The sequence below is a fragment of the Telmatherina bonti genome (assembly GCF_933228915.1).
Source record: "Telmatherina bonti genome assembly, chromosome: 21".
Taxonomy (NCBI): domain Eukaryota; kingdom Metazoa; phylum Chordata; class Actinopteri; order Atheriniformes; family Telmatherinidae; genus Telmatherina; species Telmatherina bonti.
The window spans coordinates 25,823,641-25,839,847 of record NC_136630.1 but is presented as its reverse complement, the minus strand read 5'-3'; the positions used below and the strand labels follow the sequence as shown (position 1 = coordinate 25,839,847).

General features: G+C 41.8%; 1 protein-coding gene across 1 annotated transcript in view; it reads left to right on the top strand.

The window, feature by feature from the left end:
• abcc3 (ATP-binding cassette, sub-family C (CFTR/MRP), member 3) overlaps positions 1-16,207 on the top strand; it is a 101,400-nt gene that overhangs the window by 66,492 nt on the left and 18,701 nt on the right. The window contains exons 15-23 of the mRNA XM_079261396.1: positions 50-116; positions 208-334; positions 1,842-2,018; positions 2,147-2,314; positions 5,325-5,508; positions 5,595-5,706; positions 7,006-7,165; positions 7,264-7,471; positions 10,377-10,690. Coding sequence (XP_079117522.1) covers positions 50-116; positions 208-334; positions 1,842-2,018; positions 2,147-2,314; positions 5,325-5,508; positions 5,595-5,706; positions 7,006-7,165; positions 7,264-7,471; positions 10,377-10,690 — 1,517 coding nt within the window. The remainder of the gene's footprint in view (positions 1-49; positions 117-207; positions 335-1,841; positions 2,019-2,146; positions 2,315-5,324; positions 5,509-5,594; positions 5,707-7,005; positions 7,166-7,263; positions 7,472-10,376; positions 10,691-16,207) is intronic.

The window sequence follows — 16,207 nt, the reverse complement described above, 5'->3', positions numbered from 1 at the left end:
CTGTCAGGCTGTTGAAGAAAAAGTCACGTATCGCTTCGTTGCTCAACAGAGTTTACGGTGTCGGTTGTTAATGGGAAATTCACGTGGGCCAAAAAAGATCCCCCAGTCCTGCACAAGTACGTCCCACAACGCCACACACTGGTCGGTAGCGCACATTGTGTAGTTTGCATTCTTTAAATAGTTTACGTGCTGATTGTGTGTTTGCAGCATCAATGTGATGGTGCCTCAGGGCTCCCTGCTGGCTGTGGTGGGCCACGTCGGCTGTGGAAAGACCTCCCTGATCTCTGCGCTGCTGGGTGAAATGGAAAAGCTGGAAGGAGATATTTCCATCCGGGTAGGACTTCATTTAAACTCAGAAATAACATTTTATTCAGCAGGAGGTCATTTATCACCTTTATTTCTTCAAAACCTGACTAAAATTGCTGTCTAATGTATCAGATCCACCTTCTTGTACTGGTTGGACCCTTTTTTCCTTCATTCTTGGTGTCAGAGACCCAACAAGCTGTTGGAAACATTCCTAAAGGTATCGTTTATGCCTTTGTCAGGGGATTTCTTTCACCTATAAATGCAACTTACTGAGGTGACCTCCTGTAATTTGTACACATGAACCCTCCTTGTGTGCTGTTTTGAGAAATGGTCCATTTTAAACAGAACTCTGATATTTAACTAACTCTTAAGTAGTTCTGCAGTTGCATCAGACATTCACAAGCCACTTTATGTACCAGGTTGGACCATCTTTATCCTTCAGACCTGCTTTTATTCTTGCATACCTAAATCCAACAAGCTGTTGGAAACGTTCCTCAGAGGTTTCCTCCATGTTGACATGAAGCATCACACAGTTGCTGCACATCATGATGAGAATCTCCCGTTCCACCACATCCCAACGCTGCTCTGTTGGACTGAGATCTGGTGACTGTGGAGGCCGTTGGAGGACAGTGAACTCATCATCATGATGAAGAAAGCAGCTGGAGATGATGTGAGCTTTGTGACATGGTGCATCATCCTGCTGGAAGTTTCCATCAGAAGATGCTCCACTGTGCTCAGAAAGGGATGGACATGGTCAGCAGCAGGACTCAGGTAGGCTGTGCTGGTTAAACCATGTCATGCTGGTACTAAGGGGACCAAAGTGGGACAAGAAAACCTCCCCCCACCATCACACCAGCAGCAGCCTGAAGCCTTGATCCTGACGGCAGGATGGATCCATGTTGTCATGATGTTTCCAGCAGATTCTGATCCTACCATGTGAATGTGGAGCTGAACTGGATTCTAGTTGGAACCAGTTCTTACTGGACTTCCTGTTGTCTTTCCATCATCTCCAACCAGTCTGTCCATTCTCCTCTGACATCAACCAGACATTCTGGTCCAGACAACTGCTGCTCGCTGGATAGACCTTCTCTGGAAACCCTGGAGACGGTTGTGTATGAAAAGACACTTCAGCCATCTTTCTTCCTTATTCTGACGCCCAGTTTGAACGTCAGCAAGTCGTCTTCATCTCTTGATCTGATGAGTTAGATATTTGTTTTAAGAAGTTGGATCTTGATTTGATTTGGAGTTTCTGTCTTGTTTTTTTGAGGATCTGATAAAAACACAAAATGTTTGATTTCCTGCACAAGATATTTTCAAAGAGCAAAAAATACTGAAAGACAAAGGAGTCCAGCTCCTGTCTGTTTGTGAGCTTGTGTTGAGGCAGTTCAACGCCGCTCTGGATGTTTCAGTCACAGATTATTAAAAGGAAATTCCTTCTGAGGCAGCAAACATGAGGTAGCGGTGTGTTTTTCCAGGCATGTCTGTCTTATTAAAGCAGGAGACAAGAAGAAACAGCTGCCTGCTTCTGTCCTCAGGGGTCCGTGGCGTACGTTCCTCAGCAGGCCTGGATCCAGAACGCCACCCTGCGGGACAACATCCTGTTTGGGGAAAGTTACAATGAGCAGAAATACCGCTGCGTTCTGGAAGCCTGCGCCCTGACCCCAGACCTGGAGGTGCTGCCTGGAGGAGACATGACTGAGATAGGAGAGAAGGTACAAAAGCAGAAGAAGAACTTTTCGTTTTCTTTCAGATCCTTTCCAACAAGTCAAATGAAGCTCCTGAACTTCTAGTCTGTTTTTTTTTTCCTCAAAACTTTTCCCTATTGATCTTTTTCCTGCAGGGCATCAACCTCTCCGGGGGTCAGAGGCAGAGGGTGAGCCTGGCGCGAGCTCTGTACAGCGATGCCGACGTCTACCTGCTGGACGACCCGCTGTCTGCGGTGGACGCCCACGTGTCCAAACACATCTTTGATAACCTCATCGGTCCGGAGGGGGCGCTGAAGGGGAAGGTGAGAGGATTATTCACTACTCTATATATTTATGTTAGGGATGATCAGTATTTCCTTTTTTTTTTTTTTTTTTTTACTGATATCTGACACGTCGATTTTGTCCAGCTCTTCATGTCCGATACTGAAATTAACCGATCGATACGTGCTGCTTGTTTTCAGATCAAATCAAACTTTATTTATAAAGCAGTTTTCATCCCAAAAAGCAACAACAGTGTTTACATTGTAGAAACTATTATTGCGTCATAAAATAAAACAAGCTATTTACAAATATGCTAGTTTGTCTTTCACACATGCGTACACACACACACACACACACACACACACACACACACACACACACACAATTACGCCCCACCCCCAAAAAAAGAAAAACAAACAAACATCACAATATTTTAGGGATCCATGCACACCAGGAGCCAGCCCACACGTGACCACCGCAGGTACCACAACAGGAACCCCCCCGCTCATGGCAGCCTGGGGTCCACACCTCAGCCACAGGGCTGCAGTGCAGGACCCCACCCATCCAGACAGGACAACCCTGCAGACCAAGAAGCTAAAGTCCCCGATGTGATGGGTCCCCATGAAGAAAACACCGAGTTAAAATGTCAAAACAAATATCAAATAAATCTAAAAACAATATGAAATGAAATGAAAATATAGTATAAATATATAATATAAAAAATATATATATATATATATATAAAATATAATATAATATAAAAATATCAGATAAAAGCAGAAGTTTAAAAGATACATAAAAATAAAAAAAAACTAAAATTAGACATAAGAAAATGTCTAAGAGAAATAAATAAAAAAAAAAAACTACTCACGTAAAGAAATAAAAGACTAAAGCACAAACAAATAACTGCAGTAAAGATTTAGTTGAAAGCAAAGCTTAAAAGTTACGTCTTAAACCTGTCAGGGTGGCGATGAGATGAGAACCCAAATGTGGAAATGTGAGTCCAGATGCTTTATTTAAAAAAAAAACAAAAAAACAACTTAACTGAGGGCAAACTAAATGAGGAAACTACCAGAAGTACACGCAATGAACCAGAAACTGAAACACTGCAACAGAGGGTATAAATACACACAAGAACCCAACAAGACGCCGGTGGAATGGATGAAACGAGACCAGGTGAAATTAAACAGGGACTAAACAGGGAAAAACTACAAAATAAAACAGGAAACTAGAACTAAAGACACGACACGAAACACATCATAACAGAACCTCTTTCTTTAAAACGTCTACTTTCTCTGCAGCGCTGAGGTTCTCATGCAGGCTCTTCCACCAGCCTCACCGTAGGCTTCACTCCTGACTTCAGGAACGTTTCATGTTAAAGTGTTGCAAAGAAATAATGTCTTTTATTCCAGATGATAAATCCAACATGGATTCACTGTTCCAGCTCAGTGATGGTCTGATGTCGTTGTTTAAACCCCACTTTCACATCCGCCACAGTCGCTTCTGAACACATCTGTAACACACGTCCCGAATCAGAAAATAAATCTACCAGGATCTTTCTGGGAAGCAGAATCTGATGTTACCCAACAGATCAGCTGTCTGAAGAAGTAAGCTGCACGTGTCTGAAGATGCAACAAAGAAACGTACATTTTCCCATTTTTATCACCATAATCTGCTCAGATCTATGTTCAAGTTCAAGTTTATCTATATAGCACATTTCTACAGCAGCAGCAGCCCAAAGTGCTGAACATAAAAGCAACAAACAACAACACTGCACAATTTAAAATTGAACTCTGCACATTAAAAAATGAATAAATCAAATCTGGACGCAAAACAAAAATCTAAAATAAAAGTTAAAAAAAATTAAAATGCACACACACACAAAAAAAGCTTAGGTATGACTAAATACCAGCGCAAAGAAGTGGGCTTTAAGGACAGACTTAAAATCAGAGACAGAAAGAGCAGCTCTGATGTGAAGGAGATGGCTGAGCAGAAAAGGCTCCATCACCCCTGGACCCCAGCGTTACAGTGTTGAATCCTCATCAGACATGTGAACGACACTGTTTTTTATCACCTAAACGCATGTTTGAGTTTGAGTTCCAGCACTCTCTCCGTTCGGTTTCCATGGCAACGAAAAACGCGTCGTTTTAGAGTTTTTTCTACTTGGAAATCCTTGTGACGTCCCGGGGATAAGGTTCGGTGATTGGTTACCTTCTACTGGTTAACAAGGGCATGTACAAATACATCAGGCGGGTGGAAAACGTGGGATAAAGTTATTTCCAACGATGGCTGGTGAGTTTACCAAAGAGAGACATCCTGCTGCATTCGTTGCTGTGGGTTGCTGTTTTCCACTTCGTTTTCAGGGTCTGATTCAGGTTCCAGCATGTAGGGCTGTATGCTATGTGTTGACAATGTAGTTTGTTTTTTTATTGAGTTCATATCAGCCTAATGCTTCTGTTTATGAGATGTTACAATGAAGGCGAAAGCAGGTGCGGTGCGCGCTCCCAATGTAGTGCAGTGGCGGGAGGCGGGGCTTAATGCGGAAAAGTCTCAATCCACTCGTTTTGCCCACAGGCTGATCTGACAGCCTACGGAGAGGGTCGGTCTGAAGTAAATAAAGAGATTTGTGACAATAACTCGATCAATCCCAGCCCTTCTGGTCTCAGAAATAAAAATAAATTAGCCTGAAACGCACATAATGGTTCCACTTTAAATAATAGTTGAGAAGAGGACCTAAGAGTCCTGTGTTACATTTAAACTCATTTTACATGAAGAGATTCCCATGCAGTAAATCCACACAGAACAGCTGATAAATGAGACCTCAAGGCTGAAACGATGCTTTAACGTCCTCATAAACCACCTTCCCAGCAGCTCTGTTTGCTCCACTACAAGCCGAACGCTATCTTTTCGCTGGAGAGGAAGTCGTATCAGTGTTTATTACTGGCGCAGTGTTTTTTTTTATTATTCCAGTCTGATGGAAACTTGTGAGGTTGAGCTGCGTTCTTTACAACACAGCAGAAGCAGAAGTTCCTTGTGTTTGTTTGACCCCAGACTCGCATCCTGGTGACGCACGGCATCAGCTTCCTGCCTCAGGTGGACAATATAATGGTGATGGTGGACGGGCGGGTGTCGGAGATGGGCTCGTACCAGGAGCTGCTTCAGCAGAACGGAGCCTTCTCCGAGTTTCTCAGGAACTACGTGCTGGATGAGATCGTAGAGGAGGACGAGGCCATCGGTAGAGCAGAGCTTCATCGTCCTTTCAGTTAAACTGGCATCGAAGGTGATCGGCTCCTCATGCTGTTTGTCTTTGGGGTTTCACAGAGGAGTTAATGGAGGAGGAAGAGTTCTTCCCTGACGACGCCCTTAGCAACCACCACACGGACATGGTGGACAACGAACCGGTGATCAATGAAGCCAAGAAAAGTTTCATGAGGTGCTGGAAATGTTTAATTCACCACCAAGTTGGTTATTCTGGTTAAGTCTTTAATCCGTTCACAAACAAAATAACAACAATTGTTTATTTTTCAACTGTTGCTCAAACTTTAGACCCCAGGAAGACGCTTCCAGTCCAGCAGGACTGGAAGTCTGTTTTGGTGTAAATATAAAAGTTTTTAAATAACTTTCCCGTGTTTGGGGGGGGAAATATGTCAGCATATAATATATGTGACCTGCTCCTTGAGTCCTGCAGGTCTTCTAGGTTTCCCTGCTGCAACACACCTGATCCAAATCAAGGTGTATTTAGCAGACATGTGCAGAGTTAGTCTGAGTCTGAGTCAAGTTTGTTGCAGCGGGGACACTTGGAAAACCGGCTCTTGAGGATCCCTGGTCTACTGCCTTGATGGGACCGCCGTACACAGAGGAGGTCACATGTAGCACGTTGTGTGTATGCACCACATCTGTCCCACCTCAGTGATGGGAAGTGGGATGAAACATAGACATATATATACATAGACGCTGCATTGAGCGCTGGAGAGTGAACCAGCGTCGCCGCCATATTGGATGGGTCTCCGCTTTCGAGTCTTGCTGCAGAGTAAACTTCGTTTCCCCACTTAACTGTGTTCTGTTGAACAACATGTATATATTACACACAAATAAAACACTTTTCTACACAACTGGTTTATAAATAATGTTAACACAGTGAATAATCTACTAAATGGAAATGATCAATTTTACTCCAATGTGATGTTTATGGAATAATATGATGTTGATGCTTCACTAAGAGTTTTACATGGAAGCATTATGACCTCCGCCAAGGAGGTTATGTTTTATCTGTTTGTCTGTTTGTGGAAACGTGGAAAGGAAGAACTGATTTAATTTTGGTGGTGATCCGGATCACCGTTTGGATCCAGGAACTTTTTAAATAACTTGGCGGAAGTTTACGCTCTCCATGTGTTTTTTTAGGTAACTTTTAAATAGCACAGTTTCGATACAATACTTTATTTTCAAACTTTGTACAACTGAGTCTCTATATTGATAAGTTAGATAGCAGCGTAATACAATGAGGTGTCTATGTCTATATGATGTCTATGGGATGAAATGTGTCCGACGCAGCTTTGATCCTTATCAGTTTGAGGACCACGTATGAGAGTGAATCAGATCTGTTGAGGCTGTCAAGAATGGGTCCATAGTTGGATTTAAGGCACTTTTAGCTGCAGTGTGAATGTTTCCTTTAGATCCTGAAGGATAGAAGCCATTTTTGACACTCGTTCTGTGGACTGCGTCTCGTTTCCAGACAGATTAGCATTGTTTCGTCTGAAGGAGACACCACCAGATCCCGCTCAGTCAGGAGACACGGCTGCAGCCAGAAGAAGCAGCACCCAGAGTCACAAGAGAAGAAGAAACCACAGGAGATGGACAAGCTCATCCAGGCGGAGGCGGCAGAAACGGGCCGGGTCAGTCCGACACAAACCCATCCAAGCTCATCTTGAAAAACGTTCATCTTTTATTGGTGAAGTAGTAAACTTTCATCCGGACTCGCCCTCCTGACCAGGTGAAAACCAAAGTGTACCTGGAGTACGCCAAGGCGGTGGGGCCGCTGCTGTCTGTCATCATCTGCCTGCTGTACGGCTGCCAGAGCGCCGCTGCCATCGGAGCGAACATCTGGCTCAGCCAGTGGACCAACGACGTCCAGAGAAACCAAACCAAGGAGAATGTTAACATGAGGGTGGGGGTGTACGCGGCATTGGGCATTACACAAGGTAAGAAACATTAAATTCTGTTAAAACTGCCTGGTGTTGAGATAAAAACCGTTCCACTTCCTCCCACACACGTAATTTATCCACTTTCAGCCAGTTTTGGTTTGTTGTTGAGCAGAAATCTAACTTGTGAGTTGTTTTAACTCTAAGGCTGTGACGACTGGATCTACTTCTTCATATTAATATGTTTTCTTTTTGCTGTGGATGGAAAATAAAATGCTTTCAATGTTGTTGAAGCTCTAACCTTCACCTCTCCACTCAGGACGGACCCTGCCGGCGTCGACATCTCCTTCCTCAGTAAAAACTTCCTGTCCGATATGTTTTCCTTCTTCTCCTTCTCCCGTGGGTTAACCCTTTCCCAGGTATCCTGGTCATGGTCTCTTCCTTCACTCTAGCCATGGGGAACATCAGCGCGGCCAAGAAGCTGCACTCTAACCTGCTCACCAACAAACTTCACACGCCGCAGTCTTTCTTTGACACCACCCCTATAGGACGCATCATCAACCGCTTCTCCAAGGACATCTACGTCATCGACGAGGCGCTGCCGTCCACCGTGCTCATGTTCCTGGGCACCTTCTTCGTTTCTCTCTCCACCATCATAGTTATCATTAGCAGCACGCCCATTTTTGCTGTTGTCATAGCACCCCTGGCTTTCATATACATCTTTGTTCAGGTACTCTTGGGTGGGGCGCGTGTTCAAACCTGTTCTCCTCTCTTTTCCCCTCTTTTTTTTCTTCTTGGATGTGAGTCATTCTCTTCCTGGAGCAGCTTGTGGCGTGCATGTTTTGGCAGATTTTGTAACTTTGAGGTTTTTGGCTGTCTTTTCCCCCCGTCCTCCGCAGCCTGTGATGTCGGTGACGACCGCCTGCTGATGCAACTTTTCACTCCTAAATTCACTGTGCTCTCTCTCCGCAGCCACTTCCTGTCATGCCTGCAGCCTAAATGCTTTTCACACACACACACACACACACACACACACCCTTAAAAACACTAAATATGGTCTGGATATGCAAAGAAAATGTGCTTAGCATAACTTCCCTCTAGTGGTGAAACAGTGTTACTACAACCCCGTCTGTCTGATTCAATGGGTTTTCATGTGGACCGGTTTAACCAGTTTCAATGGGTCTGGACTTGTTTGTAGCAGACAAGTGTGTAATAACAGCCTCTAATGTAATAACTTTGACCTTTTTAACATAATAAGTCACATTTATTAATGTAATAAATGATTGTTTAAGGGTTGGTTATAGACCTAGCATAACAAACCTTTAAAAGTGTAATACCTGCAGTTACTAATGTCATAATACATAAATAAGACTGCATTTATAAGACATCAGTAGAAGTTTTTGTGCAGTTTGCTCTTATAAATTAGATATAATAACATTATTTGCAACTTATGACGTAATTATGTGGCTTATTTATATTTAAAATGGGCAAAATCTCTACGTTCTTGGTTGCTAGTCCTGTTATTGCTACTGCATCAGAGATTCCTGTGGGGTTGGTTTTGTCACTACTGTTGTGCAGAATATTGCCTTTGTAGGTAAGGAAACTGTTGTCATGGTAACATAGAGCATCATAGTTGGTTGATTAGATCCAAAGAGAAGCAGTTTTTATTTTCCTCCAGTAAAGCTAGCGTACATCAGTATGTGGAGTCTGGATGTTAAGATAAGGCTGAAGGTTTGGTTTAACGACAGCTTAAAGCTTCGTGTGTTCAGAAATAGATTAATCATTCCTGATCAGAAAGATAGAAATATATTTTCAGCTTAACTGTTCAGTTCAGAAACAATGAAATCGTCATTGGCTACATGTGCATCCACTGCATTACTCTAATATTAGCCTGAACAAGGTCACAGGTGAGGAGTGACTGAGGTATGAAATGGTTTATGCAACCATCGTCTCCATATGCAGCCGTGTTGCTTTAACCAACTCTTGATAGTGACGTGTTACTTCTACCACATGGTGACGTCAGTTCACCATCAACAGAATAAAGCTTCACTGTTTCACTCTTGATGGAGACAAGAAACAAGCAGAAATAAACCAGCAAAAATTCGATGTAGATCTCTTTAAGGAAAATAAAGACAAAAGGAAATCCAGTTGAACCTCTGCAGGTAAAGCTGGCGTATCATCAGTCTACCAACACCAAACAGTCATGTCAGAGCGAAGGTCCATCCACACATCAGCAGTCTGTAGCAGCTTCCTACCAGACAAACTAAGCTTATTATGGATCTTACCTTAAAGATATAGTTAAAAAAGACATACTAACTCTAAGTTAAGTTGAAGGATTTTGAAGTTTTTCTGGACTTTATTGAGCCTGACTTTACAGTCCCACTAGGACAAACCATCTGAGTGGGATGATGATGATGCTGTAGGTTTGCTGAACACGTTGTCAACCAGTGAAGAAAAGCTCTGACCATGATTCATGGCCCTGAATAGTGGACCTGATGAAGTGGACAGTGGGTTTATAGGAATGACACAAACCTGTTTACTCACAAAGATTAGAGTCCAGTGCAGTTTAGATTTGTGTTTGTTTGCATCTCCAGTCTGAACATTATAAAGTACATGCAGTTTGTGCAGTTAACACATATAAACCAGTTTAATTTCTAAGAAACAAATCTGCTTTGTATAAACTAGTGCAGAGTGAGACTTTGTGTTATTACAGCGACAGGCGGAGCTGATAGACTCTTTCTCTGAGTGAAAATCAGACATTCAGCAAACTGCTGAAAGAACATGTGGTAAAACGTGTCTCTAAAAACCAAGAGGGAAAGAAAAACCCAACTGTGTCTTGTTTCCACCTTCATCAGTCTATTGAAGCTGTTTGATCAGTCAGAACCGGTGTTTATCTTTTTAACGCAGGTGTTGTTGTGTTGTCACAATCAACCCCACCCCCACCCCCACCCCCCTCTTCTCGCAGGTGTGCTGACTTTGGTTAACTGCTTGTTGTGCCGGTCCTACAGTATGCTGCGGGCAGCCAAGCTCACGCACTGCAACTTACTTCAGGGGGTCCTGCGAGCTCCGCAGACCTTCTTCGAGAGCACCCCGACTGGGCGGTTACTAAACCGCTTCAGCAAAGACGTGGATGCTATAGACTCCCACATCCCTGACAATATTGACATATGGATGCGCACTTTCTGGTACACACTGAATGTGCTGCTCATATGCTCTGCCCTCACCCCAATGTTCCTCATAGTGGTAGCCCCGTTAATGGTGTTCTATTGGTGGGTTCAGGTAAATAGGCAACAAGTCCGCTAACTCATTAATACAACATGCATGGCTGAGAGTGTTGTGGAGTGAGTGTGTTGGTAGAGCTCTGCATGTGTTTGAAGAACTGATGTCTGCTGTTTTAGAGCTGTAGGTAGAGTGTAGCTGTTATCGCTGCTAAGTAGCCATAGTCCTGCCGTGGCTGTGTAGGCGCAGATCAGACACGAGCTAGCAGCATTAACATGCTGAGCTAGCTTTACTTAAAACTGTGCAATTCAGTGGGCTTCAAAGCAACAAGAATTATATTGATACCAAGCGGCAACCTCTAGCAGTTAAAAGTGAAGCCTATGCGGAAGTGCATAAAACTGCAGTTCCCCCTTCATCCACTAGGGGCTGCACAACAGAGCAAATCCCCATGTTAAAAAGACCAACTTCACAGCAGAAATAAACATGTTTACAGCCTGGAACAAAAATCCATTTTTGGATAATAGGTCAGGTTTACCTTCATGACAACTGTGGAGGGAGTGAATTTTTTTCTAACTCACCCGTTTAAAAGTAATTTAATCTCAAAGTTTGGCATATTTAGGGGTGTGTCCTTTTGATTGACAGGTACCAATCTCCCACTTCAAGTAAGAAGAACGTAGAACAACCATGGTTTTTAGCTGGTTAACAACGGGACTTAGCTTTAGCCCGCTTACCTCCGTTAGCTGGTTAGCTCCAGTTATCTTGGGGTTAGCTTTTAGCTACAGAAATCTCGGAGTTCGCTCGATGTCAATCATCCACCATGACGCTCAAGGCTCCCCTCTCAGCTCCACCTCTTTGCCCAAATTTGTATTTTCTGATGCAGTTGATGCTCTGAGTCCCAGATTATTCCAGGATGTGGTCCTCGATTAGGGATGTCACAATTATAGATTTTATTAGTATGATAATTGTGAGCGAAAATATCACGATTATTCTGCAAATTTCTCTTTTGAGACACATTACAGAACTTTTGCCATTTTCCCATCACGCGCCCCCCCAATGGCGGCTAGTCCGGCATCCATCTCGCATCCAGCCTCACTTGTTAGCTCTCTCCAGCCAGCAGAAGATTATCTTATTATGACTCTTGTTTCGTCCCTTTCTCCCTTTTAATCTTGTTGCAATTTTTTGCTGAATCAGCGACGTTGCGTGTTCAAAACAGTTAGTTCCTTACTACACCGTGCAGCAAAACGTCACGTTATGTCACGGATGTAAAAGTTGTATAGTTCGGTTTCTCAGCCTCGGGACGCTGCTGGGTAGCAGTGGATCTAGAAATGCACATGATAGATGTAACTGTGTCATCGAACGAGTCTGGGAGGCGGAGTTTTAAGGTAAAAAAGTTACGTAATGCTTCTTTAAGTTTGATTTATTTATATCTTCTGATGCCAACATAACAAAATGATATTGAAACAGAGCAAAGTTAACAAGAAGCTCCATTCCATATAAATCCCGCCTGCTCCGTATAAATAAATATTAATTCTGGATTTCTCTCAGAGAAACTGGACTTTTCTCTGGAAACAACAGTATTAAAATGGTTTTGAACATTTATTTAGAACTTGAGTCAAAAATGTAGAATCACAGTAAACATGTAGCGAGCTTTGACCGCCACACTGCATGTCATAAGACATATATAACACTGGAATAGGGAAAAGAGGAATAAAACACCAGATATTTGGAATTAAATACACTTTTCTACAGATTGTTGCACACTGACCACAAAAAAACACCACAAAATCAGTCACAAGTCAGTTACATTAAAGGTTCGAGAGTTTTTTGTTTTTCTTATCAATATAATTTAACGTTCTGTGAACGCTTCTTAATTTGTTGCGTTGTATCATAAACCAACCAGAGTCATACACACTTAAAATTACATTTAATGTGAATGCTACTTTTACTGCTTCAGCGTAAAAAGCTGGTGGCTTTCCCCATTTATGAGCCGTCCTCCACAGTGACTTGTTAGTCATCCTTCTGTGTAATCAAAAAAATCCAACAAGAGCGACTTGATCCATTGGTTTTGGGAGAATAATTATTCTTCTGCCATACTTTCCCACTGAGACATGCTTCTTCTTCAACACAAACGACAACACGTGGATGTTCTCTAGCTTTGTTTCCATCCATGTGGAAGTTGAACTGGTCTGCCTATACGTTTCAGACAGGCTCGCTTATGGAAAGGGGCAACATTAAGGAGTTTTATATTGTGAAATCAAGTAATTGCGACATCCCTGTTCCTGATTATATATTCCTGATTAAATAAAACGGGAAACAAGTGCAGATAAATAAAATTAAAACTGAAAATCAGTAATTTAATAATCACCTTACAAGCCAGTAAGTGGATTTAGAGATTAGTCAATTATTTACATTTGATTAAAACAAATCTAATCACAATATAACAACTTCTTTTCAGTGTTCAGTCGGTAAAAGAAAGTTGACAGCCTGAACTAAAACTGAACCTTTTGCACAGTAAGTACATTAAATTACATATAAAACCTGTTGAGAAACAAATCTGCGTCCCGTTGCCATGGGAACTGTTTATTTTAGCTGATAAATCAGAATGGAGTTTGCTCTTTGCTGTAATCTGCCTATGTTGGATTTAAGATAGATTAGAAAATTATTCTAGAAATGGAAAATTTCCAGTTTGATTTGGTCAGATTTAAAAGCGTTGAAGCTGAAAGTGCTAATCAAGTGTTAAATGTTTTTGCAGCTGAATGTACAGCATGAACTTATTTCTTTGGTAAGATGAGGATTTTATGATCAGAATCAGATTATTTATTTGTTCATTTGTACAGCCTTTCCTCTGAGTGCAGAATATTTGTCAGATAAGTGCCTGGTCACCAAAGACAGACTTTAACCCTTTAGTTAGTCTTTCCTGTCAGGTCTGAGTACAGGTTTAGGGTTTTGTTGAATACAGTCATTTGTTGGAAGCAGAGCTGGTCTGAAGGCAGAAATAATTTCACTGATCTTTCTTTCTACGTGCTCGAAGACGTTATATTTACAGTCAAAACAAAGCTGGTTGCATTATTTTCTCAGCATCGCTGGCAGTTGTTTGCATTCAGTCACATGAATGAAGTGGTGGTCAATCTAAGCGACAACTGCCGGTGGTTAAAAGTGAAGCCTGTGGATGGTGGCAAAACTCTTCCAGTCATAAGCATGCTTCAATCTGTTAGTGCATCTAATGCAACAAGGATTTTAATTACTTCACACAGTATGTGTGTATACCATAGACCGTATATGAAAGATGGACGGAGCCTCCGGCGGTTAAAAGTGAAGCATATGCGGAAGTGCATAAAACTGCAGTTCCCCCTTCATCCACTAGGGGGCTGCAAAACAGAGCAAATCCCCATAGACTCCCATGTTAAAAAGACCAACTTCACAGCAGAAATATGTTTACGGCGTGGTTCAAAAATCTATTTTCAGTTTAATGGGTCAGGTTTACCTTCATGAAAACTGTGGGGGGAGTGAATTTTTTTCTAATTATCCCGTTTAAAAGTATTTTAATCTCAAAATTCAGCATATTTAGGGGCATGTCCTTTTGATTGACAGGTATCCGATCCCCCGCTTCAAGTAAGAAGAATGTAAAACAACCGCAGTTTTTAGCCAGTTAACAACGTTAACAACTCTAAATCAAATCATGCCTGGTTTTGTCTTTGCAACTTTAAAGGATTTTCGCGGCTATCGACTCTGCAGTTTTGCATCCTATTAAGTCTCAACACTGCCCCTACTGGTAGCTCCCACAGTGTAGCTTGTGAATGCATAGCAATAATAGCTGAGCTTATGCAAAAGCTGTACTTCAAACAAATTAAAAAGACACCAGGCAAACAAGATAAACACGTGTAATTAAGGGTGCATTGGTGCTATTTGGTCCACTTTGAAATAACCTGCTTTGACGTATAGTCTGATTTCTGTGGAGCATTTTAAAAATGATCATTCTCACTTTGATGCATATCAAAGAAAATAATTCTGGTTTGCTTGAAAACCAGTGGTCTTAGTTCATTACACCACGTTTCTACCAACAGGTCCAGTTCTGTACAGGATGATTTTTTTCCCCCAGAGGCAAAAACTTCACAGCACCGTACGTGTACAGGACTGTTCATGTGTGAAATGAAGACTCTCAGTTGTTAAGCGAACCAGAGTTTGCGTCTTTAGTCCACACCAGTGTATGAATGAGTGTTCACACTACTCCAAGCACACCTCACTGTTCATGGAAGTTGATCAAGGTATTTTTAAAACAGACCAAACAGCACCAGAGTGAATGTACCCAAAGAATTTCTGAGTTTAGATAGAGAAAGGCCGTTAAGGCCTTAAAAACCAACATTAGAATGGCGATAACAACACTGGGGATGATATGGTCATGCCTGGATGTGTCGGTCACAACAATAGTTCTCAAACTATTTTAGTCACAACCCTGACACGTTGATGTTGGTGTTTAACCAACACTAACTGTACATGTTGTGTTTGTGGTCCAGAACGCTGTAGCCTGTCTTTTAACCCAGTTGGTGTTGGAGTTCAACTTTTAACCCAGTTGGTGTTGGTGTTTAACGACACTATTTGGGTTGAAAGACAAGCTACCGCGTTCTGGACCACAAACACCACATGTACTAATGTAAAACATTTCCCATAGATCAAGAATACGTTTACCATTCTGGTTTACAACAGCCCACGTTGACCACCACTTCATGCCACGTGCAACAAATGTAACAACGTCACGTAACTACAAACGATCAGTAAACACTACTTTACTCTCCGTGTCACAAGCTCTGTCCTAATTTATGGTCCGCACACTTTGAAGTATGAAAGGTGCGTAGGCTACTAAGTGTTCTACGTAGTCTGCCGCTCCAAAGTGTGCGTACCGTTAGTGAAATGAGATACCCTACCGAAGAATTACCCATAGTGCTCCACTCCTCCGTTGTCCAGCAACTACACATGCCAAGTTCATCTAATTACCGATCCCATTCTTGGACATAAAACATGAAAATGCTTTTTAAAATGACAGAAAATGGTGCCAGTCATTTTAATTTTATCTATTTTCATTTTCCTGTGTGTCTAAATTACAAACATGTGGAAGAGTCGGCCCAGACGAGCTCTCCTCTGACTGTCAGTTCATCCTGTCAAGCTGACGTTAACTTCAGTAAAAAGTAATCCTTGTTAGGTGCATGTTATTAAATTCATTTGGGATTACTGGAGACAAGGCAGCTGCCTTCCCAGTTTGTCTGCTGGCACAAATATGTGTGTACATACTAGGGGTGGGAAAACGAATCGAAAAAATCACAAAAAATACACAATTGTAAAATAGATTTTTTTGTCGAGAAAAAACTTTTTTTCAAATAAATAAAAATAATCCATTATAAAATTTTTGTCATTTTTATTGATCTTTTTACTTGTCCTATATAATATAGCATTACAGCAGCAGAACGATGGTCTGACTACTGTGTTTTTCTTCCTAATTGAAATGTAGAAAAATGACGAGCAAAAAAAAGTTTTGTACATTTTTTTTTTAATCTACAAAAATCAGCAATATCAAGGAATCGT